The 27,597-nt window shown below is 36.8% G+C and overlaps 2 protein-coding genes and 1 long non-coding RNA gene across 8 annotated transcripts; 2 read left to right on the top strand and 1 right to left on the bottom strand.

The window, feature by feature from the left end:
- Positions 1 to 1,476: 1,476 nt before the first annotated feature.
- On the bottom strand, positions 1,477 to 9,285 carry LOC103517997 (oxysterol-binding protein-related protein 9-like). 5 transcript variants are annotated; one of them, XM_026829907.1, is made up of 4 exons: positions 9,141 to 9,285; positions 4,127 to 4,234; positions 2,352 to 2,371; positions 1,477 to 1,614 (listed from the first exon to the last, which is right to left on the bottom strand). In XM_026829907.1, exons 1-4 carry the CDS (start codon positions 9,264 to 9,266, stop codon positions 1,545 to 1,547), a joined length of 324 nt encoding a protein of 107 aa, XP_026685708.1. In that variant the 5' UTR covers positions 9,267 to 9,285; the 3' UTR covers positions 1,477 to 1,544. The 5 variants fall into 5 exon arrangements, with proteins under 5 accessions (XP_026685708.1, XP_026685706.1, XP_026685707.1 ...); XM_026829905.1 differs by lacking the exon at positions 4,127 to 4,234 and adding an exon at positions 4,400 to 4,507; XM_026829906.1 differs by lacking the exon at positions 1,477 to 1,614 and adding an exon at positions 1,808 to 2,122 and having other exon boundaries at positions 2,351 to 2,371.
- Positions 9,286 to 13,998: 4,713 nt separating this feature from the next.
- Positions 13,999 to 16,985, top strand: LOC103517998 (elongation of very long chain fatty acids protein 1). Of its 2 annotated transcripts, none has more exons than XM_026829908.1 (3): positions 13,999 to 14,361; positions 15,716 to 15,801; positions 16,554 to 16,985. In XM_026829908.1, exons 2-3 carry the CDS (start codon positions 15,717 to 15,719, stop codon positions 16,790 to 16,792), a joined length of 324 nt encoding a protein of 107 aa, XP_026685709.1. In that variant the 5' UTR covers positions 13,999 to 14,361; position 15,716; the 3' UTR covers positions 16,793 to 16,985. The 2 variants fall into 2 exon arrangements, with proteins under 2 accessions (XP_026685709.1, XP_026685710.1); XM_026829909.1 differs by lacking the exon at positions 13,999 to 14,361 and adding an exon at positions 15,174 to 15,281.
- A 9,025-nt stretch (positions 16,986 to 26,010) lies between these two features.
- LOC113471044 lies at positions 26,011 to 27,579 on the top strand. Its single transcript, XR_003393889.1, has 3 exons — positions 26,011 to 26,473; positions 27,331 to 27,359; positions 27,565 to 27,579. It is a non-coding gene; the product is annotated as an uncharacterized LOC113471044 (long non-coding RNA).
- Positions 27,580 to 27,597: the final 18 nt, after the last annotated feature.

Genomic DNA, 27,597 nt, shown 5'->3' on the forward strand with positions numbered 1-27,597 from the left:
CTCTTTCCAAGAATCAGTGAATTTCTTGTTACAACTTGTTTCCGTATAGCTGCGTTTACACTTCAAACCGATGCCGATGGATAATAATACCTATGTAGGTACCTACCTACCGAAATATTCAAAATATCTCCATTAGGTACTCAATAAAAAATAAGCTTGCGGTTCCCTTAAAATGGGCTCGCGGTTCCCAAGGGACCCGCGGTTCCCGGTTTGGCCACCCCTGTGATAGAGACTGATTGAAAGAAAGAATATCTAGGATGTTCGTAATCGGGTCGCTAAGGACGTCAAAGTGAGTACACTTCAGCTTCACATGAAATCCAGTTGGTGGCAATATCACGTTGAATGGACTAGTTCCCGATGGATCACTGATGGTAACCTTGCGCGTGGTTGGTATTTGGATGATTACCATCTGGGTGATCTAGGCAATCGCTTTTCCCGGCCCAATTCAGGCTGGAGGCTTTGTGTGTGAGGAGAAAATGTTGCTGGTCGGTACTAGGCTTTACAAGCCCTGTGCCTGCTTTGTAGGGACCTACTGAGAATGTTACTGGAAATGGAAATCAAGTAAACATCACTTGACAGTATCGAGTGCTCGTGAAACGTGGACTACAGGGAGCCTTGATAAGGGATAAAGTACTCAATCAATGGTATCTTGCAAGAAAAATAATAATAATAATAATAATAATAATAATAATAATAATAATAATAATAATAATAATAATAATAATAATAATACTATCAAGTAGACCTGACAGGTACGTCTGAAAAGGTCCGTCTGTCAGGTCTACCTGATACCTGATGAGCACACAAACACTATCAGGTAGACCTGTTTAGGATTACTTGTCTTAAGGTTAACGGGACGCTAATTTTGGTTGCAAAAACTCGCTAGTTATATCCCCTCCCGATTTCACCAACAGTATCAAGGAGGCCTACCTGCAAGAACCCATGCACCCTGAGCTAGAGGACCGTATTGAAATTCAACTCAACAAGATGAAGACAGAAGTGAGGGATTATCAACGGGATCGAACGATGCGAGCTGAGATTATTGAAGAGTTGGCCGCGATACAAGCCGATATTAAGCAAGCTAATGTGGAGGGCATAAGGCGATTTATACAAGGTAAAAATTATTATTGACCGATCGATGGTAAGGTGTACGTTTTAACTCGACAGTTTTGCATTTGGTAGCTAGATTGTTTTTTTTTTTTTTTTTTTTTTTTTTTTTTTTTTTTTTTTTTTTTACTTTCTATTACTAGAAAGTTATAGCGAAGCTATACTAGTAATGAAAGTATTGCAATCGGTCCAAATTTTCAAAATCGGGAAATGGGTGGAAATATCCGTTCTATTTTCCTTTGGTATGTCCACAAATTGTTGTATTTTATTTAACATCTAACCACTAACCTCAGCCCGGTTCATTCAAGGTCACTACCTCCCCTCACATGGAAGTGTGTTTATGACGTGAGGGGCGTTAACCACTTTTAGGTGTATTGTCTACCGTTTTTGGATCTAGTCTTTATTACAGAGGGATCGCGGTTCGATTCCCTCTACAGTCAGGAAAAACTTACCAAGGTATCCTTGAGTATGACATCACATTTTGATTTGTCCTCCTCGCTCATGGCATTCACAAGGATAAGAATATTCGCATTTTTCAATAAAATTGATTTGAGAAGTTTAGTTTTTAGGAATATTGATCTCATTGTTGAAAAATATCCCAGGATTATGTCAGCCACCAGTGACCCGTCAAGAACTGTCTTCTTCTTTTCTGTACCGTACTTGGTTATGATTGGGTTTGGTTAAGAATCGTGATTTTTTATGCATGTTTTCGTACCTTAAATCTTAAATTTGTATAATAACCCTACGAAAAATCTAAATCGATCAAATGATATCTTGATTATTTGTGGTAAAGCAGAGCATTTTCACGAACTTTGTGAAAATCACAACATTACTAAGTGCCTTCTCTTTACAAACAATTCCCATTTTTCATACATCTTTCTGTACTGGTATTGTCTACCGTTTTTGGATCTAGTCTTTATTACAGAGGGTTCGATTCCCTCTACAGTCAGGAAAAACTTACCAAGGTATCCTTGAGTATGACATCACATTTTGATTTGTCCTCCTCGCTCATGGCTTGTTTGTCTGTTGTTGTTTTTTTCTATAACTGATAGGATATTTTTTATTTTTTCCAACCCAACAATTCCTTCAAAAGCTCAATAAAACTTAGAGCTGAATCCCCTCGTCTAAAATGTCCTTTCTTCCTTAACAATAGATCAGTTGCGCTTACTTGGGTGATGTTTCAAAGTCATATAGCAGGAAAAATGAGGACCAACGGAATTTTTCTTTTTCTTCCGCTCATGGCACCCATTCGTTCTTCTAAAATCTGAAAGTCAAACAACACAGTGGTTAGTACAGGTTTGGTTGCTTGTCTGTCTGTTTGTTCGTCTGTTGTTTTTTTTCTATAACTAATAGGATATTTTCTATTTTTTTCCAACCCAACAATTCCTTCAAAAGCTCAATAAAACTTAGAGCTGAATCCCCTCGTCTAAAATGTCCTTTCTTCCTTAACAATGTTGTTTTTTTCTATAACTGATAGGATATTTTCTATTTTTTCCAACCCAACAATTCCTTCAAAAGCTCAATAAAACTTAGAGCTGAATCCTCTCGTCTATAATGTCCTTTCTTCCTTAACAATAGATCAGTTGCGCTTACTTGGGTGATGTTTCGAAGTCATAGAGCAGGAAAAATGAGGACCAACGGAATTTTTCTTTTTCTTCTACGACTTCTAGATCCCGAGATAAATCGATTTAAAAAATACCGGTAAATCGTGAACTTTGACGTCACATCAAATGTCCCGAGCAAAGCTCTCTCGCAGGCAACACACTAATGTGTTTGTGCGCATACTTTTTTGCGCAATCTGCTCCTCCGCAAGCGTGCTTGCATACTGGCGCTACCTAGCGGACGAAAAAAACAACTGCGTAAAGTCTGACGTCAACACATATTTGAACTTTTTCATTGGAACGGAAAAAAACAATTGAATTTTCGACTTTTTACAGTTATTTTTTCGGAGTTTTGACCTCGGATTTGAATTTTTCCCAACTTTTTACATAGGAATTGACCATTTATTTATAATTTTTACCCATTTGCAACTGCTCCATTCCTTCAAAAGCTCCATAAACTTAGAGCTGAATCTGCTGAATCCTTCTCGTCAGAAACTTTAACAACTATAGCTAAAATTTGAACCACCTGGGAAGAAAACAGCTGGTCCATGACAATTCTTTCTTAGACCTTTTTTCTACAGATGAGATTTATAATTCCTTTATTTTATTTTAATTTGATATTTCCTATTTTCAAATCAATGTGTTACTACGTATTTAATTTTGAGTTTAGGGATTTGTACAAAATGGTTAGCCAACCAACCTAAATGTGTTTTTCTTCTTTTTTTTATTTACAATCTACTTTTAAATGTTTTTTATATGAATGATGATAATAATAATATTTTTACTAGATTTACATGGTACATATTTTACAAATGACTGCCCTCCAAGATTTTACAAATGCAAAATTTCTTTTAACTTCGCCTCTATCTGTTATTTTTCGCTGTTATCTTTCGAAATAAATTTACTTTTTTTACCGTGGGAATGTACAATAAATTCTAATTTGAGATTATTATACTATTTCATAGTCTTAATTCTTTATCAGTCGTAAAGCAGAAACAACTTTTGTGGATATCACCGCACTTTAGTAAAGGCGGAACGCGTTTCTCCAGTATGCAAGCGCCTCAATTGCAATCAAATCCCTTTTTACACCGGTAATGCCGCTACTGGTCGCTACTCGATCAAAGTAGCTAATCAATTGTCCTCACGAGGCTGAGTGCACCTCGAACTGCAAGCACAGAGTCGAAAAAACTTCGAACCTTCTGGGAATAAAACCCGCGACCTCCAGTGTACAAGCCTGGTGTGATCAGCCTGGGAATTTGTTGAATTCTATTCATATTCAATTCTACTCTATCTGCAAACAGCCGTAGACTGGCAGCCGTTTTATTTGAATATATTTAAATAAATGTTTCTTTCTATTCTATTATTCAAAAATAAAGAAATCATATTAAATAAATAAAAAATCTATTCTATTCTATTACCTTACACCGGTTGATGAGGATTTGCAAGTACACGTCGGCCTCGGCTAGATTCCTATCAAATTCTTCCAAAGTAGGTAGAACCCGACCTGTGTTGTGTGTAAGCCTCAACTGAAACCAAACAAAGAAAGCAATAAAACTAAAATAATTATCGAGGAATAATTATTTAATTAAGAATCTTCATTAATTAAAATTAAAAATTTAAAAGACAATTGACAAATAAATTGACCTTGAATTTAAATAAATGTTTCTCTCTATTCTATTCTATTCTATTACCTTACACCGGTTGATGAGGATTTGCAAGTAGACATCGGCCTCGGCTAGATTCCTATCAAATTCTTCCAATGTAGGTAGAACCCGACCTGTGTTGTGTGTAAGCCTCAACTGAAACCAAACAAAGAAAACAATGTAAATACATGAAATTGTTAATTTTTATTATTATTTAAAAATGTAATAACGAAAAAAAAAAAGTTTGATTAAGGGAACGAACGCTTATGAGGCGTCTGCCTTGTAAGCGTTCGGATGAGGGTTCAATTCCCGTCCGGGGCAGATTATTTAAAAATGTAATAACGAAAGAAAGAAAAAAAAAAGTTTGATTAAGGGAACGCTTATGAGGCGTCTGCCTTGTAAGCGCTCGGATGAGGGTTCAATTCCCGTCCGGGGCAGATTTTATCCTGAACGGATAATGTTCATTCCCGGGACGGCTGGCTTTCTCCTATTTGTTGTTTTGTTTTTAAAAGATGAGTGTTCCACCGCCGTTTTTATTTCGTAGCAATGAAACAACTGCTACATTAGACGCATGTGGCCTGTGTCGTAGCATGCCCGTCCCGTAGTATGCCTCTCATGCTATCCTGTCTTCCTTCTTTCTTTGATTTCGGGACGATGATAAGACCTTAGCAGTTACAACAGTTCCCTCAGTTCAACCTTTCTTTTTTCAATCACTTGGTTCCTTACCTGTTCACATGTGTTTCTTGTACACAAACATTTGCCCATTAAAACCCGGAGAAAAATCTACAGTTCCCTTTATTATGTAAAGATTGTAAAGTATGTAGATTACCACAAAAACATCAACATAACTTTCCCGAGCACGTCAAAATAAATTTTAAAATATACCTATATATTACATTTTCCCGGCTACAGAAAACAAAACCGATTTTCCCGGTCACGTCAAAATAAATTTTCAAATACATTTTCCCGGCCATATAAAAAAAAAAAAGATTTCTCCGGCCACGTTAAAGCTATCCTGTCTTCCTTCTTTCTTTGATTTCGGGACGATGATAAGACCTTAGCAGTTACAACAGTTCCCTCAGTTCAAACCTTTCTTTTTTTAATCACTTGGTTCCTTACCTGTTCACATGTGTTTCTTGTACACAAACATTTGCCCATTAAAACCCGGAGAAAAATCTACAGTTCCCTCTTTATTTTGTAAAGATTGTAAAGTATGTAGATTACCACAAAAACATCAACATAACTTTCCCGGGCACGTCAAAATAAATTTTAAAAAATATATATTACATTTGCCCGGCTACATAAAACAAAACCGATTTTCCCGGTCACGTTAAAATAAATTTTCAAATACATTTTCCCGGCCATATAAAATAAAAAATTCTCCGGCCACGTTAAAACAGGAAGCATTTTCCCGGCACGCCCACGACAAAAATCAAAGTACACTTCTAAATAATAGAAGCACTTTGTTTATTTAGTCAAGTGAATACTTATTTTCTTCTTATTTTAGTATTAATTAGTATTTGACATGGTATCCCGTTTCCATAGTTCAATAAAAGCTCTCATTAACAAAAAATAGCTTTCATCTTGCCCCAATTAGCACAGAATACATATTTTTGTATGTATTCTATGAATGGGGGTACATCCCAACAAAAATAGACAGGACATTTTATTTTCTTAAAGCACTTACTCATCAAGACCTACCATCCTGCCAAATTTCAAGTTTCTACTATATAGGGAAGTGCCTCAACATTTTGATGAGTGAGTGAGTGAGTGAGTGAATGAGTAAAAAAATTGCGATTTTTGCGCCTCTATATCTCCGGATGACACATTAATGTGTTTGTGCGCATACTTTCTGCGCAATCTGCTCCTCCGCAAGCGTGCTTGCATACTGGCGCTACCTAGCGGACAATCACACATTTTTGAACTCTTTCATTAGAACGGAAAATAAAAATTGAATTTTCGAATTTTTACAGTTATTTTTTCGGAGTTTTGACCTCAGATTTGAATTTTTCCCAACTTTTTACATAGGAATCGACCATTTATTCATAATTTTTACCCATTTGCAACTGCTCCATTCCTTCAAAAGCTCCTAAACTTAGAGCTGAATCTACTGAATCCTTCTCGTCAGAAAATTTAACAACTATAGCTAAAATTTGAACCACCTGGGAAGAAAACAGCTGGTCTATGGCAATTCTTTCTTAGACCTTTTTTCTACAGATGAGATTTATAATTCCTTTATTTTATTTTAATTTGATATTTCCTATTTTCAAATCAATAGACTGACACCGAAGCGAATACAATAGTCCGTCCACTATACCTTTTATTATTAGTAATAATAAAGGAAGGACGGACTAAAAAATATTGCAACCTCCCTGGCCGAGTGAGTGTCACACAAGGCTTGCAAGCCGGAGGTCCCGGGTGCGATTCCCGGCGGAGTCGAAATTTTTTTCAGCTCTGTACTTGGATAATTTATTATGTATATCCCCCTCATTTCACCAACAGTATCAAGGAGGCCTACCTGCAAGAACCCATGCACCCTGAGCTAGAGGACCGAATTGAAATTCAACTCAGCAAGATGAAGACAGAAGTGAGGGATTATCAACGGGATCGAACGATGCGAGCTGAGATTATTGAAGAGTTGGCCGCGATACAAGCCGATTTACAAGGATATTACATAAGAATATTCCCATTTTTCAATAAAATTGATTTGAGAAGTTTAGTTTTTAGGAATATTGATCTCATTGTTAAAAAATATCCCAGAATTATGTCAGCCACCAGTGACCCGTCAAGAACTGTCTTCTTCTTTTCTGTACGGTACTTGGTTATGATTGGGTTTGGTTAAGAATCGTGATTTTTTATGCATGTTTTCGTACCTTAAATCTGAAATTTGTATAGTAACCCTACGAAAAATCTAAATCAATCAAATGAGATCTTGATTATTTGTGGTAAAGCAGAGCATTTTCACGAACTTTGTGAAAATCACAACATTACTAAGTGCCTTCTCTTTACAAACAATTCCCGTTTTTCACACACCTTTTTACTTTCCTTATCCTATAGGAAGGAAAGTAATGTAATCGGGTCAAATTTTCGATGGTCAGTTTTTAATGAAAAAACACGTTTTGAGGTCCCTAGAGCCTAAATCCAAAGTTTCAGCCATTGGTCCGTGTGTGTGTCTGTCTGTCTGTCTGTCTGTGTGTCCGTGCGTCTGTGTGTCTGTCTGTAAACAAAATATCTCGAGAACGGTAAGAGCTAGAGACTTGAAATTTGGTATGTAGTTGTCAAAGGCTTTAATGGCAGGATTCTCACTCAATGAGTTCTTCCACCCTTTAACATGTTCATAAAAAAATGTCGTTCGCGCCGTAGGACACTTTAATAAAAACAAATAATGCAAAAAGAATTGTCGCTCTGAGAACACTTCACCTTCCAACACTAGCACTCAAGTGTTCTTTTTGCACTTTACTTGTTTAATTGAAGCTGAGTAAAGCTGCGTGTTTTCTGATACTATTAGCAGAATAAAGTACAATAGAATAATAGAAATGGGATAGGTCTGTAGATAATATTACAGCATTACGGACAGACAAAAAGTATATTAGAGAATATAGAAAATATCTATATGTATTGTTCTGTACACAGTAATATAGACGGCCAGACAGTTATGAAAAAAATGGATGGGGGCGGTATTCAATAGAAACCTGAACTTTACTTTGCTGTTGTCGTAAAGTTACCATCTTGTGCAAGAAATGTTCACGAAAGGTAAAAGCTTCAAGCTGTTGTCGTAAAGTTACCATCTTGTCATTATTCTTACCGTTTTTATTATTATTGGATACTAGGTATTTGTGTTTTTCTACTCCGACTCGAGTTTCGCCTATTTTATAGGCAGTTATTATTTTTCTGGACCAGGCCCCTACAATTTTCCTCTCATATCGTGTTCCGGGCGTAAAATATAAGAACCTTTTAATAGAATTAACTCCTACCCCCCCCTTCTCCTTCATCCTATCTTCAATAGTCAATACCCGTCAAAGTATTTTTACTTTATGTACTTAGGTAATAATACTTAGTACACCTGCCTCGGTGGCGTAGTGGTCAAGACGCTCACCTGGTAAACAGGAGGGCGTGGGTTCGATCCCAGCCGAGGCATGAAATTTTATTCTCATTTATTTGAGATTTTGACCACATAATAGTGGAGCTCTAAGGGTGGTTAGGTGGTAGAGAACGCCTCCGGGGTTAACCTCGCCTAGTGGTTACCTTCCACTCAAGAGTCTATTATTATTACTACAGTACTACACCTTGTCAAATATGACGAACGATGCGAGCACTAACTAAACTTCAACGTAGCCTGCCTTGCAAGCGCTAGGTCGCGGGTTCGATTCCCACCCAGGGCGGATTTTATTACAACGTAACGATATCGGAATGAACACAATAAATTATGTAGCTTGCTTCTTTTCAGAAAATTCTCAAACTACATATTAGCCCAAATTCAAATCCGATTTTCACGAAATTTATTGAACCAATGTACGTCCATCTGTTTTATGACAACTCTCAGGCGGCTTGTCCGATTTGAATACAGTTTGATAAACATTACATAAAGCTCACAGGAAATTTGTTTTGGTCAATTTGGCCTTTGGTCAGCTCCATAAGAGCCGTTCTGAATGATTTGTAAATTTTAATTCGTCCCTTTTGTGTCTGTTTGTTCAATGATTATTCCTGTTTGGTTTTAGAGCGAGTTCTTCACTTACTGCAATCGGTTCGATATACCTCCATCTTATTCGTGGTTCGTGGAAATACATACCGTATTCACAGCGTGGCTTTTGATCCCGTAAGCATGTCTAAGGATTGTCTCCTGCAGATATGTGACCCAAGATTCTCTTTCCACGCTGTTTTTCGCCTGAAAAATGAAAAAGAGATTGGACAGCATTGAGATTTTACCATATCATTGCTAAAATGTGATTGACTTTCTCTTTTAGAATACCTATTTCAAATTTGTTACAAATCAAAAATAGCTAAAAAAATTCATATACTTTGAAAAATGTGATAAGTTGTGTACAATGAGTACCTACTGAAGTTGAAAATCTCTGGATTAAGATATCAAAACCAATTAAAATAAATCTCTGTGTTATCTACTTTCCTCCACCAATGAAACTAGGACATCTAAAAATTTTCACTAAACTCATTGAAAATGCTCCATATAATCCAAATTATAAAACCATTATATTAGGTGACTTCAACATCAATAAAATTAGTAATAATGAGGTCAACCTGCTCAAAACTAATAATAAATTATGTCTACAGTTAAATGAATTACTAAACTCAAATAATCTGATGAGTATCAACAGCATACAAAACAAACATGGCAAAACACTGGATTTAATACTTGTTGACAAAACTATAGTAAACAATTTAAAAATAGACGAAGAACTAGGACTAGTAAAACCTGATGGTTACCATCCACCAATTAAAATAACTTATAACAAGCCGAAATCTGATGACAAAAAGAAAAACATTATACCTACACGAAATTACAACATAAATAAAGCTGATTGGATAAAACTGCGAAAAGATTATTTACATATAAACTGGTCTCCGTTGTATAAAACTAAAAATGTTGACGAATGTTTTGATATTTTCTATAATAAACTTTATACCATTCTAAATGAACATATACCTCAACAAAAATCACATAAATTAAAACACCCACACTGGTGGAGTAAAACGACCTTAAAACTACACCGTAAAAAACTAAGAGACAAACAAAAACCTACATACACCAAAATTCACGAAGACAGAAAAACACAAACACTAAAAACATTTCAGATAAGTATTAAAAAAGATTATGATAATTACGTAAAGAACACAGTACATGAATTGAAAACAGAACCAAAGAAGTTTTGGAGCTACATAAAAAGTAAAAGAAAGTTCTACACACCGAAATCATTTATTATCGATGACATGTTAACATCAGATGAAACTAAAATTGCAAATGGTTTTGCGAAATACTTTGGATCCGTTTATTTAGATCCTAAAACTATAAAACAACCAGTGGACACAACATCAACATCGAATACACATATACATCTATCAAATGTCACTAATGATGAAATTAAACAAGCAATTAAAATATTACCCGCTAATAAAGGACCAGGTCCAGATCACATTCATCCTAAAATAATTAAAAATATGCAAAACGTATTAATACCTGAATTAAATCATCTATTTTTCCTTCTCTCTTCGATTTCGGGACGATAAGACCATAGCAGTTACAGTTCCCTCTGTCAAACCTCTTTTTAAAAAAAATAGATCCGGATTCCTTGTTAGACAGAAGCGATGACAATGCGTTGGTAACAAATATTTTTTTACGCTCTTTCATCTCCAAAATTATTTAGAAATTTTGACCCGTCCACATTTTTTCGCCGAAAAGTATAATATGTGGACGGGTCAAAGAAGTTTTCGGGAATCAAACTCATTTGAACTAGTGTGAGGGTTCGTGAAAAGGTACACACTTGGCCTGGCGCACTTCTGATGCTATGCGCTCAGATTTGTGATGAACTGAGATAGTCTCTTCACAATTTCTCTGATAAACGACACATTGGACACACTCACATTGGACTCCACTTACACTTAACATATTTTTTTATTTTTTTTTTTTTTACAAAGAAAATTAATGAACATACCATCCTTCATTTTCTTGTTTATATTTGTTTCAATAATTTTCTGCAAATTTATTTGTAAAAATAAAATAAAAAAAAGTATTATTAATAATAAAAAAAAAAAAAATGGAACGATCAAAAAGCCAACCTTGTTTATCCTGCTGGGATAGGACTGAAAAGTTCCTTTACCTTTACCCCAGCAGTCTACCAAGGCCTTGTATATTTTGACATACGAGTATTATGGGGAGTACATTTTACCTTTCTTTCTGGCTCCCCTAGAGCTTACGTGACGTGATATTACTACTGTTTCTACCTTTATCGGCTGTTTACTTTGTTTTTTCTTTTTTTAAGATGAGTGTTTCACCGCCGTTTTTATTTCGTAGCAATGAACCAACTGCTACATTGGACGCATGTGGTCTGTGTCGTAGCATGCCCATCCCGTAGTATGCCTCTCATCAGATGGGCGAGAAGAGGCACAATACTCCCCATTTAGGTGCTGGGTCAACACGAGAACACCAGAAAGTAACCCGTTGAAATATTTGCAATCGAAAAACGAGTACAAATTTTTGTCGATGGTGGGATTCGAACCCGGGACCTTCTGCATGGCAAGCAAGCACGTTACCACTGGACCAACCGTGCCCCCCGCAGTACACCACTTTGACACAGGACCTCAAGTTTATTCTGAAACTTTTTTCTCTCTCTTGTTTTACCTTTCAGTCCCTGACACAGATAGCAGCTGCTAAAGTCATTGATGATGAAGTGGTAGGAAGTCGTCATTTAGAACAACCAAAATATTTCTTCCGGAGGGATTTGCTGAAGAAATTCTGGAACCATTAAGTAGAAATTTACTTCTTGTGATTAGAACCGAGATTTGTCATGAGTATCTAGGAATAGTGAGGCCTTGCCTTGGAGCATGCAAAAATTGCAAGATATTAATAATAATAATAATAATAATAATAATAATAATAATAAATAATAAATAATAAGTAAATCAAATCAAAATCATGAATCTCTGTGGTAAAGCAGATTGCTTTTTCACAACTTTTGTGGTATCACAGCATTACTAAATGCCTCCTTTACTATTAATTATCATTATTTTATCATCGATTGCCTGCCTCGGTAGTGTAGCGTTCAAGACGATCGCCTGGTAAACAGGAGGGCGTGGGTTCAATCCCAGCCGAAGTTTGGAATTTTATCCTCAATATAATTTGAGAAAATGACCACAATAACAGTAGTAGCCTACTGGCTGGAGTAGAGAGACTTTTCAGTCCTATGCGAGCAGACCGCATCTGATAAAGTTCACCCCGGACGTGAATCAAAGCTGTGACCTAGCGTTTAGAAGGCAGACGCGCCTTCCAGCTAGATAGGCTGGCCATATTATTGATTTCTGTCTAGCTCATAAGTTCCACTCACAAGCCAGCCTAGTAAGCTTGGTGGGTAGAGCGTCTGCCTAGTCTAGCTCTAGGCCGCGGGTTCGATTCCCGCCCGGGGCGGATTTTATCCTGAACGGATAATGTTCGATCTCGGAACGGCTAGCTTTCTCCAATCCTGTCTTCCTCCTCTCTTCGATTTCGGGACGAAAAGACCATAGCAGTTACAGTTCCCTCTGTCAAACCTCTTTTTAAAAAAAATCTGTATATCTCATAAGTTGCACTTGCTAACACACGTAAGTCAACACCTCAGAATATGAAGGGGGCAAAAAAATTGGCAGTAATTCTATTAAAAATGTAAATTTGTTAATTTTTCAAGTGGAAAATTTGGGTACGTTGCTATGTATATGCTAGCTTCGATTTCCCCACGTTACAAAGGTCAATAAATTTGTAAGTTGAGTGTGTCAGGGGTTCTCAGAACGATGCTATTTAGACTGTCAGCTTAGAAATAGATGTCGGATTGTGGTTGAGTACAATATTCTTTAATAGATTTGGTCTCCGCCTTTGGGATCTTGGCAAAAAGCTATGATATCCCCAACAAAAACCCAAAGAGTGAAATATTGGTCCAGTTCAATCTGTCAGTACTAGTCTCCAGCCTTTAATTATCTCAATAAGTTAATGTCTTCTTCTTCTTCTTCTTCTTCTTCTTCTTCTTCTTCTTCTTCTTCTTCTTCTTCTTCTTCTTCTTCTTCTTCTTCTTCTTCTTCTTCTTCTTCGCCTTTTCCCATGTTCAGATGGGGTCGGCGTTTGTCGTCGGCCTCTCAATCAGCTTTAGAGTGATCGCTTTGAGGCCAACTGGTTTTGGCTAAACAAAATTTTCCGAGTGGGATGCCCTTCGCACTCAACCTTCGCTATTGATATAGCGTGAGGAAATTTGGGCTAGTCTTCTCCCTGTTTATAGTCCCCTAGCTAGACGCTGATCTACTCTCTGTTTATAGGCCCTCAGCCAGACTCAATAAGTTACTGTCCCTTCATTTCAAATTCTTTCTTCTTCTAAGTTGAAATTTGAACGACATATTTTGAAGAAGTTTGATAGAGGGAACTGTAAATGCGGAGGTCTTATGGAGGAAGACAGGATAGGAGAAAGCCAGCCGTTCCGAGAACGAACATTATCTGTTTAGGATAAAATTCTGCCGGGCAGAAATCGGATGCTACCGACCAAGCTGTCTCAAATTGAGCATAAATTCCATGCCTCGGCTGGCATTGAAACCACGCTCTCCAGTTTACCAGGCGAGCGTCTTGACCACTACGCCATAAATGGTGGATGTGCGACGAAGGTGTTTGTTTGTTTGTGATAGAGAGAGAGGCCGTTCCCCCCCCCCAAAAAGGGGGGGGGGGGGGGGGGGAGGGTTTTTTTTTTTTTTTTTTTTTTTTTTTTTTTGAGAGAGAGAGAGAGCCGTTTACAAATGAATTAGTGTTTTCACATTGCCAGCGAAGAAAAATTCGGAAAAACTGCACCTTTGGACGAAGAAAAATTGCGAGCTGTGCAGTGTGAACGGGCAGTGATAGTAAAATTATTGGACATCACTGCCCATCTCAGATATTCCAGCACATGGGGCACTTAATATGCAAATGACATTCAAAATTTTCGGAAATGCCACCTAAGCCATACGCCAAAGCAAATGCCACCTCGCCATATCACATTAGATCCAAATTAGTCACATTTTCCAAGCCATTAGACAGAGCATTTACACTAACCGTAGAGTACAAACATTAATATCGTATTAAACCGTACATATATCTAAACAGTAGCACATTAATCCCGTAGTAAATACAGTATACAGTGCGAGTGTGTGCATTTCCTGCCGCTATCCACAGGTTGTAACATGGAGAATTGATTTGTGCTGTTAGGTTACACGGTGTGTATCGTACGTTGACCTTTTGCTGAGGCTTTTTTTTAGTTTGGATCCCAGACTGCGTGAAACACGTTAAACGCGTAAGTAATTTTTGACAACTATAATAGCAATATAAACGTGATTTTCAACAAATTATACTAACTGTTCTGGTATTTTTAGACTAGATTGGACCAGATTAACAATTTTCTTACTGTTATAAAGGGTGTTTCAATAAGAACACAAGATTTGATTGTTCAATAAAGCATGGTCTTACATGATTTGAGAAGTGAACATTCTGAAAAATATGTAGGGTGGGTTGGGGTGATTATGATCCAAAAATTAATCTTTCGCAATAACTTTTTTTCTTGTTTTCCTAGGTATCAGTTATTTAGTGAGTAGTTACTCCTAGACATTAGTATTGTTTTAGTTCTAGGTAAGTCTCATTTCAACAACAGGAACAGAAAAAAAATTAAAGCAGAATTTCGTGGTTCATAATTGACCCATCATTTAGGTAATTATGATCCACCCTGGGGTAATTATGATCCACCCATTTATTCTAAGGGTTTAAGCTCCTAAATTTCGGAAATGCAGGCCACAATAGATTAGAAGGTTTAAACCTATATTGTGACCTAAATTCTTTACAAAATTGCTTATTTTGCCATGTTCTGAAAAAATAAATGCCATATTTTCCCAAAATAAGTGCCTTTTTGACATGTTTCTGCTTATGACCCTTTCAAATCTTGCGTTCTTATTGGGACACCCTGGATACTTGTTGACTGCGACTTCCAAATCAAGTTTCGTCTGCGTTTCGTAGACTTTTCCAATAAAAGCCTTACTTACTACTAGATCTTAATAAGTATAAGTAGTGCGTTATTAAGACTGTATGCTTAGAACAAGTTGTTCCATTTGTATCAACAGTTTAATAGAGCACCTCTTAAAATATTAACTGAAAAAAGTGAGTTTTATGTTTTAATTCGACGATTTTAGTTGCGACAACACAAGAGACTTTCGAAAGGATTAAGTAAGTTTGAAGTAATGATATTTTGATCTTGGTGTGATTGTCAGACGACTTTCTATTATTAAGGTACAAAAGAAAAGATAAAATATTTAATTATCGGGCATCCCTAGCTTTCTGTCTTTCTCCAACTTTCTGCCCTTCTTAACTAACATTCTGCCCTTTCCAAACTTTCTGTCTTTCCACAACTTTCTGCCCTTTTCAAACTTTCTGTCCTCCCCTAACTTTCTGTCCTACTTGTCCGCGTATCCTTAGCTGTTTCTATCCTCACTCCGCCACTGTTTCTGCCCTACCAATAGTCCAGGAAACGAAGACTTTTTGTCTGACAAAAATAACGTTATTTTTGTCCGCCAAACCTTGATTTTCGGGCTTCGTTTCCTGGACTACAATCCACGTTTTCCTGTTCTTACTCCGCAACTGTTTCTATCTTCACTCCGCAGAATGGAGACCCGGGAAGGCAGCAGTACGTCAGGCGGATGGTTCCGCCTATTTACCGCCCTGGAGGAGTTTGCCGCTAAAGACGCTGGTAAGTCGAGAAATTCATAACGTATTTGCTGGTAAGTCGAGAAATTCATAACGTATTTGCTGGTAAGTCGAGAAATTCATAACGTATTTGCTGGTAAGTCGAGAAATTCATAACGTATTTGCTGGTAAGTCGAGAAATTCATAACGTATTTGCTGGTAAGTCGAGAAATTCATAACGTATTTGCTGGTAAGTCGAGAAATTCATAACGTATTTGCTGGTAAGTCGAGAAATTCATAACGTATTTGCTGGTAAGTCGAGAAATTCATAACGTATTTGCTGGTAAGTCGAGAAATTCATAACGTATTTGCTGGTAAGTCGAGAAATTCATAACGTATTTGCTGGTAAGTCGAGAAATTCATAACGTATTTGCTGGTAAGTCGAGAAATTCATAACGTATTTGCTGGTAAGTCGAGAAATTCATAACGTATTTGCTGGTAAGTCGAGAAATTCATAACGTATTTTATTTTCCTAACAGATTTTGACTTTCCTTATTTTTAACGTTTTATTCAAACAAGCACTGAAGAAAATTAGGGTGCCGAAATCCTTATCGAGTGATGATTCTAATCTGACCAACAACCTCCGTCTAACTAGACTTGCACATCGAAGGTCCCAGGTTCACATCTTGCCAGAGACGAAGTTTTTTTAGTCCTGTACTTGGAATTCAGGCTGTTTTCAGCCACTTTTTTTCCTATTAATTTAATTTAGTCCTCTTCTATCCTAATCAAATCTATTCTGTTTTCTACCCCATGTAGATCGCCGCACAGATGGCTACCTCTTCCTAAACAGTCTAAACTTCCAGATAGGTACCTCTCTAGTCTATCTATTTATCGTGTTGTATGCGGGACCCAGGTTCATGGCTAATAGAAAGCCGTTCAAGCTGGAGGCCACCATTCGAATCTACAACGTGTTCCAGATTCTGTCCTGTGCCAACATCATATACCAGGTGAGTACCGAATGCAAAGGATATGTACATATTAAATACCTAGTATAGACTGGAAGCTAGCAATGAAAAATTTACCTCATAAGGTAGAACATTTTTGATCTGTTGGTTTGATGGGGAAAGGTGAAGAAACACAAAAACTGGAAGTCTTAAGAGGCCAAAACGGAGGCTTTATTCCGCTAGTAATTACAGCGAACTTGTAGACCGTTGACCTTTCAAAAAAAGAGCCCGGAGAGTATAGATAGATAAAAAGTTTTCCTACTGTACCCTATTTACCATATCGCAGTTTAAAATACAGACAAGTGAAACGCAAAAAATGCAGGGGCTTATACATACATACTCCTATGTCAATTGCAAATCTGTGGACTTCAGAACTGGAGGTTGGGTGTTCGATTCAAAGTCAAGTCATGAAATTTCGTATAGTGTATTAGGCCAGACACTCACTATATCAGGTAGACCTGATCAGGTGTACCTACCTCTCAGGTCTACCTGATATTGTGTGGCTGGCCTAAGGTTCGGCATCACTCACATCACATATCAATAATAAAATTATTATTAATAATAATAATAATAATAATAATAATAACACAAGAAACTACAACAACTTCAGGAAAAATATCACTGACAGAAGAACCGTGGAAAGTGGAGTCAAAAGAGTAAATAATGAAATAGACAAGCCTACAATATCACAACACAGGAGCAGTAACACAAGAAACTACGACAACTTCAGGAAAAATATCACTGACAGAAGAACCGTGGAAAGTGGAGTCAACAGAGTAAATAATGCAAGAAAGAGACCAATAATTAAAAACAAAAGAGCAGTAACACAAGAAAATGCAACAACAACTTCTTCTTTTCCTTTGCCTCTTCCCGTGTTCAGACGGGGTCGGCGTTTTTCGTCAGCCTCTCCATCAGCCCTAACTAGGGTGATCGCTTTGGGCTGACATTTGGTTTTGGCTACAAATTTTACGAGTGGATGCCCTTCGCACTCAACCATTGCTATTTCTTTAGCAAGGGAAATTCAGGCGGGCATACTCCCGTTTTTTAAGAAATAGACAAGCCTACAATATCACAACAAAAGAGCAGTACCACAAGAAACTACAACAACTTCAGGAAAAATATCACTGACAGAAGAACCGTGGAAAGTGGAGTCAAAAGAGTAAATAAAGAAATAGACAAGCCTACAATATCACAACAAAAGAGCAGTAACACAAGAAACTACAACAACAACTTCAGGAAAAATATCACTGACAGAAGAACCGTGGAAAGTGGAGTCAAAAGAGTAAATAAAGAAATAGACAAGCCTACAATATCACAACAAAAGAGCAGTACCACAAGAAACTACAACAACTTCAGGAAAAATATCACTGACAGAAGAACCGTGGAAAGTGGAGTCAAAAGAGTAAATAAAGAAATAGACAAGCCTACAATATCACAACAAAAGAGCAGTACCACAAGAAACTACAACAACTTCAGGAAAAATATCACTGACAGAAGAACCGTGGAAAGTGGAGTCAAAAGAGTAAATAAAGAAATAGACAAGCCTACAATATCACAACAAAAGAGCAGTACCACAAGAAACTACAACAACTTCAGGAAAAATATCACTGACAGAAGAACCGTGGAAAGTGGAGTCAAAAGAGTAAATAAAGAAATAGACAAGCCTACAATATCACAACAAAAGAGCAGTAACACAAGAAACTACAACAACAACTTCAGGAAAAATATCACTGACAGAAGAACCGTGGAAAGTGGAGTCAAAAGAGTAAATAAAGAAATAGACAAGCCTACAATATCACAACAAAAGAGCAGTACCACAAGAAACTACAACAACTTCAGGAAAAATATCACTGACAGAAGAACCGTGGAAAGTGGAGTCAAAAGAGTAAATAAAGAAATAGACAAGCCTACAATATCACAACAAAAGAGCAGTACCACAAGAAACTACAACAACTTCAGGAAAAATATCACTGACAGAAGAACCGTGGAAAGTGGAGTCAAAAGAGTAAATAAAGAAATAGACAAGCCTACAATATCACAACAAAAGAGCAGTACCACAAGAAACTACAACAACTTCAGGAAAAATATCACTGACAGAAGAACCGTGGAAAGTGGAGTCAAAAGAGTAAATAAAGAAATAGACAAGCCTACAATATCACAACAAAAGAGCAGTAACACAAGAAACTACAACAACAACTTCAGGAAAAATATCACTGACAGAAGAACCGTGGAAAGTGGAGTCAAAAGAGTAAATAAAGAAATAGACAAGCCTACAATATCACAACAAAAGAGCAGTACCACAAGAAACTACAACAACTTCAGGAAAAATATCACTGACAGAAGAACCGTGGAAAGTGGAGTCAAAAGAGTAAATAAAGAAATAGACAAGCCTACAATATCACAACAAAAGAGCAGTACCACAAGAAACTACAACAACTTCAGGAAAAATATCACTGACAGAAGAACCGTGGAAAGTGGAGTCAAAAGAGTAAATAAAGAAATAGACAAGCCTACAATATCACAACAAAAGAGCAGTACCACAAGAAACTACAACAACTTCAGGAAAAATATCACTGACAGAAGAACCGTGGAAAGTGGAGTCAAAAGAGTAAATAAAGAAATAGACAAGCCTACAATATCACAACAAAAGAGCAGTAACACAAGAAACTACAACAACAACTTCAGGAAAAATATCACTGACAGAAGAACCGTGGAAAGTGGAGTCAAAAGAGTAAATAAAGAAATAGACAAGCCTACAATATCACAACAAAAGAGCAGTACCACAAGAAACTACAACAACTTCAGGAAAAATATCACTGACAGAAGAACCGTGGAAAGTGGAGTCAAAAGAGTAAATAAAGAAATAGACAAGCCTACAATATCACAACAAAAGAGCAGTACCACAAGAAACTACAACAACTTCAGGAAAAATATCACTGACAGAAGAACCGTGGAAAGTGGAGTCAAAAGAGTAAATAAAGAAATAGACAAGCCTACAATATCACAACAAAAGAGCAGTACCACAAGAAACTACAACAACTTCAGGAAAAATATCACTGACAGAAGAACCGTGGAAAGTGGAGTCAAAAGAGTAAATAAAGAAATAGACAAGCCTACAATATCACAACAAAAGAGCAGTAACACAAGAAACTACAACAACAACTTCAGGAAAAATATCACTGACAGAAGAACCGTGGAAAGTGGAGTCAAAAGAGTAAATAAAGAAATAGACAAGCCTACAATATCACAACAAAAGAGCAGTACCACAAGAAACTACAACAACTTCAGGAAAAATATCACTGACAGAAGAACCGTGGAAAGTGGAGTCAAAAGAGTAAATAAAGAAATAGACAAGCCTACAATATCACAACAAAAGAGCAGTACCACAAGAAACTACAACAACTTCAGGAAAAATATCACTGACAGAAGAACCGTGGAAAGTGGAGTCAAAAGAGTAAATAAAGAAATAGACAAGCCTACAATATCACAACAAAAGAGCAGTACCACAAGAAACTACAACAACTTCAGGAAAAATATCACTGACAGAAGAACCGTGGAAAGTGGAGTCAAAAGAGTAAATAAAGAAATAGACAAGCCTACAATATCACAACAAAAGAGCAGTAACACAAGAAACTACAACAACAACTTCAGGAAAAATATCACTGACAGAAGAACCGTGGAAAGTGGAGTCAAAAGAGTAAATAAAGAAATAGACAAGCCTACAATATCACAACAAAAGAGCAGTACCACAAGAAACTACAACAACTTCAGGAAAAATATCACTGACAGAAGAACCGTGGAAAGTGGAGTCAAAAGAGTAAATAAAGAAATAGACAAGCCTACAATATCACAACAAAAGAGCAGTACCACAAGAAACTACAACAACTTCAGGAAAAATATCACTGACAGAAGAACCGTGGAAAGTGGAGTCAAAAGAGTAAATAAAGAAATAGACAAGCCTACAATATCACAACAAAAGAGCAGTACCACAAGAAACTACAACAACTTCAGGAAAAATATCACTGACAGAAGAACCGTGGAAAGTGGAGTCAAAAGAGTAAATAAAGAAATAGACAAGCCTACAATATCACAACAAAAGAGCAGTAACACAAGAAACTACAACAACAACTTCAGGAAAAATATCACTGACAGAAGAACCGTGGAAAGTGGAGTCAAAAGAGTAAATAAAGAAATAGACAAGCCTACAATATCACAACAAAAGAGCAGTACCACAAGAAACTACAACAACTTCAGGAAAAATATCACTGACAGAAGAACCGTGGAAAGTGGAGTCAAAAGAGTAAATAAAGAAATAGACAAGCCTACAATATCACAACAAAAGAGCAGTAACACAAGTAACTACAACAACTTCAGGAAAAATATCACTGACAGAAGAACCGTGGAAAGTGGAGTCAAAAGAGTAAATAAAGAAATAGACAAGCCTACAATATCACAACAAAAGAGCAGTAACACAAGTAACTACAACAACTTCAGGAAAAATATCACTGACAGAAGAACCGTGGAAAGTGGAGTCAAAAGAGTAAATAAAGAAATAGACAAGCCTACAATATCACAACAAAAGAGCAGTAACACAAGTAACTACAACAACTTCAGGAAAAATATCACTGACAGAAGAACCGTGGCAAGTGGAGTCAAAAGAGTAAATAAAGAAATAGACAAGCCTACAATATCACAACAAAAGAGCAGTAACACAAGTAACTACAACAACTTCAGGAAAAATATCACTGACAGAAGAACCGTGGCAAGTGGAGTCAAAAGAGTAAATAAAGAAATAGACAAGCCTACAATATCACAACAAAAGAGCAGTAACACAAGTAACTACAACAACTTCAGGAAAAATATCACTGACAGAAGAACCGTGGAAAGTGGAGTCAAAAGAGTAAATAAAGAAATAGTCAAGCCTACAATATCACAACAAAAGAGCAGTAACACAAGAAACTACAACAACTTCAGGAAAAATATCACCGACAGAAGAACCGTGGAAAGTGGAGTCAAAAGAGTAAATAATGCAAGAAAGAGACCAATAATTAAAAACAAAAGAGCAATAACACAAGAAAATGCAACAGCTTCTTCTTCTTTTCCTTTGCCTCTTCCCGTGTACAGACGGGGTCGGCGTTTTTCGTCAGCCTCTCAATCAGCCCTAACTAGGGTGATTGCTTTGGGCTGACATTTGGTTTTGGCTACAAATTTCGCGAGTGGATGCCCTTCACACTCAACCTTTGCTATTTCTTTAGCAAACGGAAATTCAGGCGGGCATACTCCCTGTTTAAAGTTCCCTAGCCATACTAACCTGGTCTACTCCCTGTTTAACGTCCTCCAGATCCCCTGGATCAGATATTTTCCATTGACTTTTCAGCCGTTTTAGTCGGAAAAGCTGTCAACTCATTAAAAGTAAAATAAATACAAACAAAATAAACACAATGTGTATTTTCTCCCCGAACTTTACTGTTCTTATTTCTTTTCCCAACTGTAGAATGCCAATCAAAACCAGATGGGTGACAATAGTCCCATGGCCCGCACTTACATTTTTTTGTGTTTAGATAGCCCTTGTTTTAATAATGGAACTTGAGTTTTTAGTCCGTCCTTCCTTTATTATTATTATTATTTTTTTTTTAAGAAGTCGATAGAGGGACTGTAACTGCTAAGGTCTTATTGTCCCGAAAGCGAAGAGAGAAGGATAGGATATTAGGGAAAAGTCAGCCGTTCCGAGAACGAACCTTATCTGTTTAATGTGCATTCTATTCTTTTCTTCATTAATTATTTCAGTTCTGTTTAGAATAAAATCGAACCCGCGACCTAGTGCTTATAAAGGTAAAGTTACACCAAGCGCGCATTGTTTGCCAAACAATGTGCGCTTGGTGTAACATTACCTGAAAAACCGACAGCAGCCGGATCAACTCCGCGCACACACGAGCACTGTTTGCAATTGCAAGCCAATGTTTGTGGAAAAATGATTGCAAACGTTGTGTACTGTTTGCAAACGATGCGCGCTTGGTGTAACATTACCTTAAGGCACAATTGAGAAACTTTGAAAGTTAATCAAAATTGAAATTTAAATAAAAGAAAGACATGAATTTTCAAAATTGTTCTGAAAAACCAATGAATGGAAACTTCATAAATAAAATAAATTAATTTTAATTCAGTTAAGGGTGGGGTTTCAATGACTTGCTCTTAAGCCCCTAAAAAATGGGATCTTGGTGAAGACAAGTTTTCCACGAAAAATAGATATAGTATAGACTTATCTGATAGGAAATAGGAACCATGTGCATAGGTAGATATGCAGGAACTAGTCATAAAACTGACATCAACGTATTTCCCAACACATCATACCTATAATACCCAACACATCATTTCCCGCGCTACTAGAGATATTATACGCGATTTTCTTTAGTTCTGACTTCAACCATGATGATAATTCTTGGAATATTATCGAGTGATACTTAAATGCAGTGGTTTACCGTGGCCATTGCTGCATCCTTATGCCATTGACTCCTTCTTTCGAAGTCGTTCATCCGCCTTTTGGGCCACCATGGACCCAGGGGCAAAAGAGTGCCCGGAGTGTTCTTGTTAGTCGCCTCTTACGACAAGGAGGTCCTATTCTTTCCCGGGTACCACACGGGTTTCATATTTTTGTAGGAACAGCAAGTTAAATTGATTAATTTTACTACCTAAGTAAATACCTACTTACCTATCACTCGAGTATTGAAAATCAACAAAATTTCAATCACCTACCTGCCTAGGACTTAAAGAAAAATTTGATTGTCAAAAAAATATTAAAATACCTACTTACTATTCAGCAAGTGTCAATCTCTTAATTTGAAATTTTTCCAATTATTATTCCTTGTGTAAGGTGTTATTAACAGGCACTGACTTCTAAGAATCAAATGTTTACAGCTTGCCGATATTGTCTCAGACATAATTTTGTTGGATAAAACCAGAGAAATATCATTAGGTATCCTGTAGCCTGTAGGCAATTAAAAATAGTAGTCTTTCATCTCTAATTACTTTCCTTTTTTCAACACATTTCTGGTAGTTTATTGAAATTATTCACATTTTCATTCACATTTTAGTAATTGTTCATTTTTACAGTAGAAAAAGCATCTACTTAAGTATATCGAACTAAATTAAAAAAAAAAATCACTTGAACTTTATTTTGTTCATCCCGCAAATAATAGACCAACAATAAACCATTAGTGTTTACGCATACACACAATCATATTGATTTCATACTTCTTTTAAATTATAACCAATCAACAATGCAAGAGACTAAATCCAGTACAGCAAATGTGAGAAATAAACCAATGGCACATGGTTTGGGAGGTGTGCCAATGCCAAAGAATGTGAAAAGCAGCCCCGGGAAAGATGAGTTGATAAAGGTAAGAGCTTCATTTTTCTCATTTGCTACCTACTAGCAGGTTACCCATGCTTCGCCACGGTTTAGAATATTTTAATGCTACTGTTGCACTACGCACTCCCTATTGGCTTTACACCTTTTAGAAAAAACGGTCGCGCTACGCGCCCCCTATTGACTTCGCACTTCTATAGAATATGGTTGAGCTACGCGCTCCCCATCAACTTCTCACTTTGAGAGAATACGGTTGCGCTACGTGCTCCTTGTTAGCTTCTCACTTTGAAAGAATACGGTCGCGCTACGCGCTCCCTATTGGCTTTGCACTTTGATAGAATATGTTTGCACTGCGCACTCCCTGTTGTCTTTGCATTTTGAGAGAATACAGTTGTGCTATGCGCTCCCTAATGACTAAATATAAAGAAAAAAAAGGGGGCGAATGGATTTGAAAAATATTCCCTGATATTCTACCATCCAAATACCGACCATGGTCAATGTAACTGATTAATTCAGTTAAGGGTGGGGTTTCAATGACTTGCTCTTAAGCCCCTAAAAAATGGGATCTTGGTGAAGACAAGTTTTCCACGAAAAACAGATATAGTATAGACTATAGACTTATCTGATAGGAAATAGGTACCACGTGCATAGGTAGATATGCAGGAACTAGTCATAAAACTGACAGCAACGTATTTCCCAACACATCATACCTATCATACCCAACACATCATTTCATAATTATATTATATGCGTGAAATTTACATATTACAGATTATAGGTAACAATTACGTGTAGACAGGATTGAAAATAATAATTATTCGGTGCCAACTACGAAAATCTAACTGAAACAGCACTTGGCTTCATCCGAATTAAACTAATGGAAAAGCTTTTTCTGAAGAGGTTTCATAGAAGGAACCAACCCATGTAACTGAGGAGTGGCCAGGCCAGTGTTATGGTACTTGTTCAGAAGTCTTGTCAATGAAAAATTGCTACAAAAAGGAGCTGTCACAAGAGCAGTGACCAATGTAATTATAAGGTTATATTGATCACAGAAAGAAGCTTTCACAAACAAGCTATGACCAGTGCTATTATAGGGTTAGGTTAAACACAAAAAGAAGCTTCCTTTTGCATTGTTGTGGTTTCTGAATAATTACCAACTGTTGGTAAGTAAAATGGAACAACTTGTTCTAAGCTGACAGTCTAAATAAAGCACTACTTATGCTTCTACCTTTGACCCAAACAAACAACAGAGCCAGCCTAGTTAGCTTAGTTGGTAGTGCTTCTGCCTAGTAAACGCTGGGCCGCGGGTTTGATTCCCACCCGGGGCAGATTTTATCCTGATGGGATAATGTTTGTTCTTGGAACGGCTGGCTTTCTACTATCCTGTCTTTCTTCTCTCTTTGATTTCGGGATGATAAGACCATAGCAGTTACAGTTCCCTCTGTCAAACCTCTTAAAAAAAAAAAAACCAAACAAACAACAGGGTAATTATTAACAACAGAGATCTCAAGTTAACTAAAACCCATGTCAAAAGGGTGGAGTTGATTCTGATTCGCAGTGACAAAACCCAACTAAGTCCCCCCGACACAACCCAACACAGAGCCCAAACCCAAGTTCTTATCTTTAATTTTTACATTTACAAATATGTTCAAAAACGCGATTGAGAGAGAGAAAGCGGGAGGGAGAGATGAGAGGGAGGGAGGAGAGAGGGAGGGAGGAGAGAGGGAGGGAGGAGAGAGGGAGGGAGGAGAGAGGGAGGGAGGAGAGAGGGAGGGAGGAGAGAGGGAGGGAGGAGAGAGGGAGGGAGGAGAGAGGGAGGGAGGAGAGAGGGAGGGAGGAGAGAGGGAGGGAGGAGAGAGGGAGGGAGGAGAGAGGGAGGGAGGAGAGAGGGAGGGAGGAGAGAGGGAGGGAGGAGAGAGGGAGGGAGGAGAGAGGGAGGGAGGAGAGAGGGAGGGAGGAGAGAGGGAGGGGAAGAAGGAGAGAGAGGGAGAAGGAGAGAGATAGGGGGAGGGAGAAAGAGCTCAATTTTGTACCAATATACTCAAACTTGTACCAAGAAGGAGGGAGAGAGAGAGAGAGGGGAGAGAGAGAGAGAGAGGGGGGAGAGAGAGAGAGAGGGAAAGAAAGAGAGATAGGGAGAGGGAGAGAGAGATTGATTGATAATATTTGCTTTATTTGAAATAATTTAAGTACATTCTACCTATTTTAATTCTTCCCCTAAGCTACGATGTGAGTACGATCTAACTTTTAATGGGGGACTATCTCTCTTCCCATACTTACTTTAAATAATAATAATAAAAAATATTTATTACAATTAAAAAAAAGTAAAAATAAAAATATTTAAAAATAATGAGAGAGAGAGAGGGGTAGAACTATATATATATACTGAAAAATCATTAAAAATATATTACTTCTTAACATTCTAATCTGAATTTCATTTCTAACAGTGATCCAACTTCAAATCTAATTTCTTTCCCTTTTAATTATACTATATAAACAAAACCACCTACTTTTAACAAGTTAGATATGTTGTAAAAATCTAATATCTTTTCAATCATCAATTTATTTAATTTTTATTATTATCCATCAATACAATAAACTTAAAATTTTTACATTATACTTTAATTTATTAATAATATCTTCCCTTTTATACTTACTTACATAACTGAATTACTATTATATTGCATATATTATATATACTATATTAAAACCAAATTTTCCTGTATTTAAAATTATTATGTTCACTAAACACTTTTTAACCTATTCTTTCAAATATTATATATTAAATAACTTTCTTATTACTTTCATGCGTTCCAATATCTATACTATTTTAATTATTCCTGACAAAGGGGATATTGGATTCTGAGTCTCACCGAACATATGTACCTATGTTGATATATGAAAAACTTAGCAAGAGACGCAGAGAGAGACAGAAGCAGATAGACGATACGTGAAAATCTAACTTACCTTTTACTTATTACCATTTGGTAAGTTTTTAAATATATGTTTTTTACTCGCATATTATATAATACAATTTGTACCAATCATTTATGTTCATATCTATCATTTCACCATTAACATAATTACCCTCTTTTACAATTAAAATCATTATGAATATAATTACATCCTCTCTCTCGAGTGGAGATATATTCAAATAAAATTGAATCCTTCTTATAATAACATACATTTTACTTTATTTATTTAACAGATTATAGAGAGTGAGAGAGAGAGAGAGAGAGAGAGAGAGAGAGAGTAATAAAAATTTTATAAAATAAAAATGAAAAAAATTAACATAATTTATAAAAAATAATAATGATAAATTTCATTCATACCCTTCTCTCTATAATAAGGGGGTAATTTTCAATCTAGCATCGAATCCCCTTCTTAATTTTATACATCTTACATTTAATAAAGTTATTTCTTTATAATAGTTAGTTAGTCAGAGAGAGAGGGAGAGGAGAGAGAGAGAGAAAGAAAGGGAGAGAGGAGG

The sequence above is a fragment of the Diaphorina citri genome, unplaced genomic scaffold (genome assembly GCF_000475195.1).
Source record: "Diaphorina citri unplaced genomic scaffold, Diaci psyllid genome assembly version 1.1 scaffold2033, whole genome shotgun sequence".
Lineage (NCBI taxonomy): Eukaryota > Metazoa > Arthropoda > Insecta > Hemiptera > Psyllidae > Diaphorina > Diaphorina citri.

What these genes read in the sequence shown, in the direction of transcription:
- LOC103517997 (XM_026829907.1), bottom strand. Translation starts at nt 9,266, where the DNA reads ATGCTGTCCAATCTCTTTTTCATTTTTCAGGCGAAAAACAGCGTGGAA. An exon ending in AAAGCCACGCTGTGAATACG is followed by an intron (nt 4,235 to 9,140) that starts GTATGTATTTCC and finishes GTTTGGTTTCAG; the next exon opens with TTGAGGCTTACACACAACAC. An exon ending in TCCTCATCAACCGGTGTAAG is followed by an intron (nt 2,372 to 4,126) that starts GTAATAGAATAG and finishes TTTGACTTTCAG; the next exon opens with ATTTTAGAAGAACGAATGGG.
- LOC103517998 (XM_026829908.1), top strand. Translation starts at nt 15,717, where the DNA reads ATGGAGACCCGGGAAGGCAGCAGTACGTCAGGCGGATGGTTCCGCCTA. An exon ending in GTTTGCCGCTAAAGACGCTG is followed by an intron (nt 15,802 to 16,553) that starts GTAAGTCGAGAA and finishes TACCCCATGTAG; the next exon opens with ATCGCCGCACAGATGGCTAC.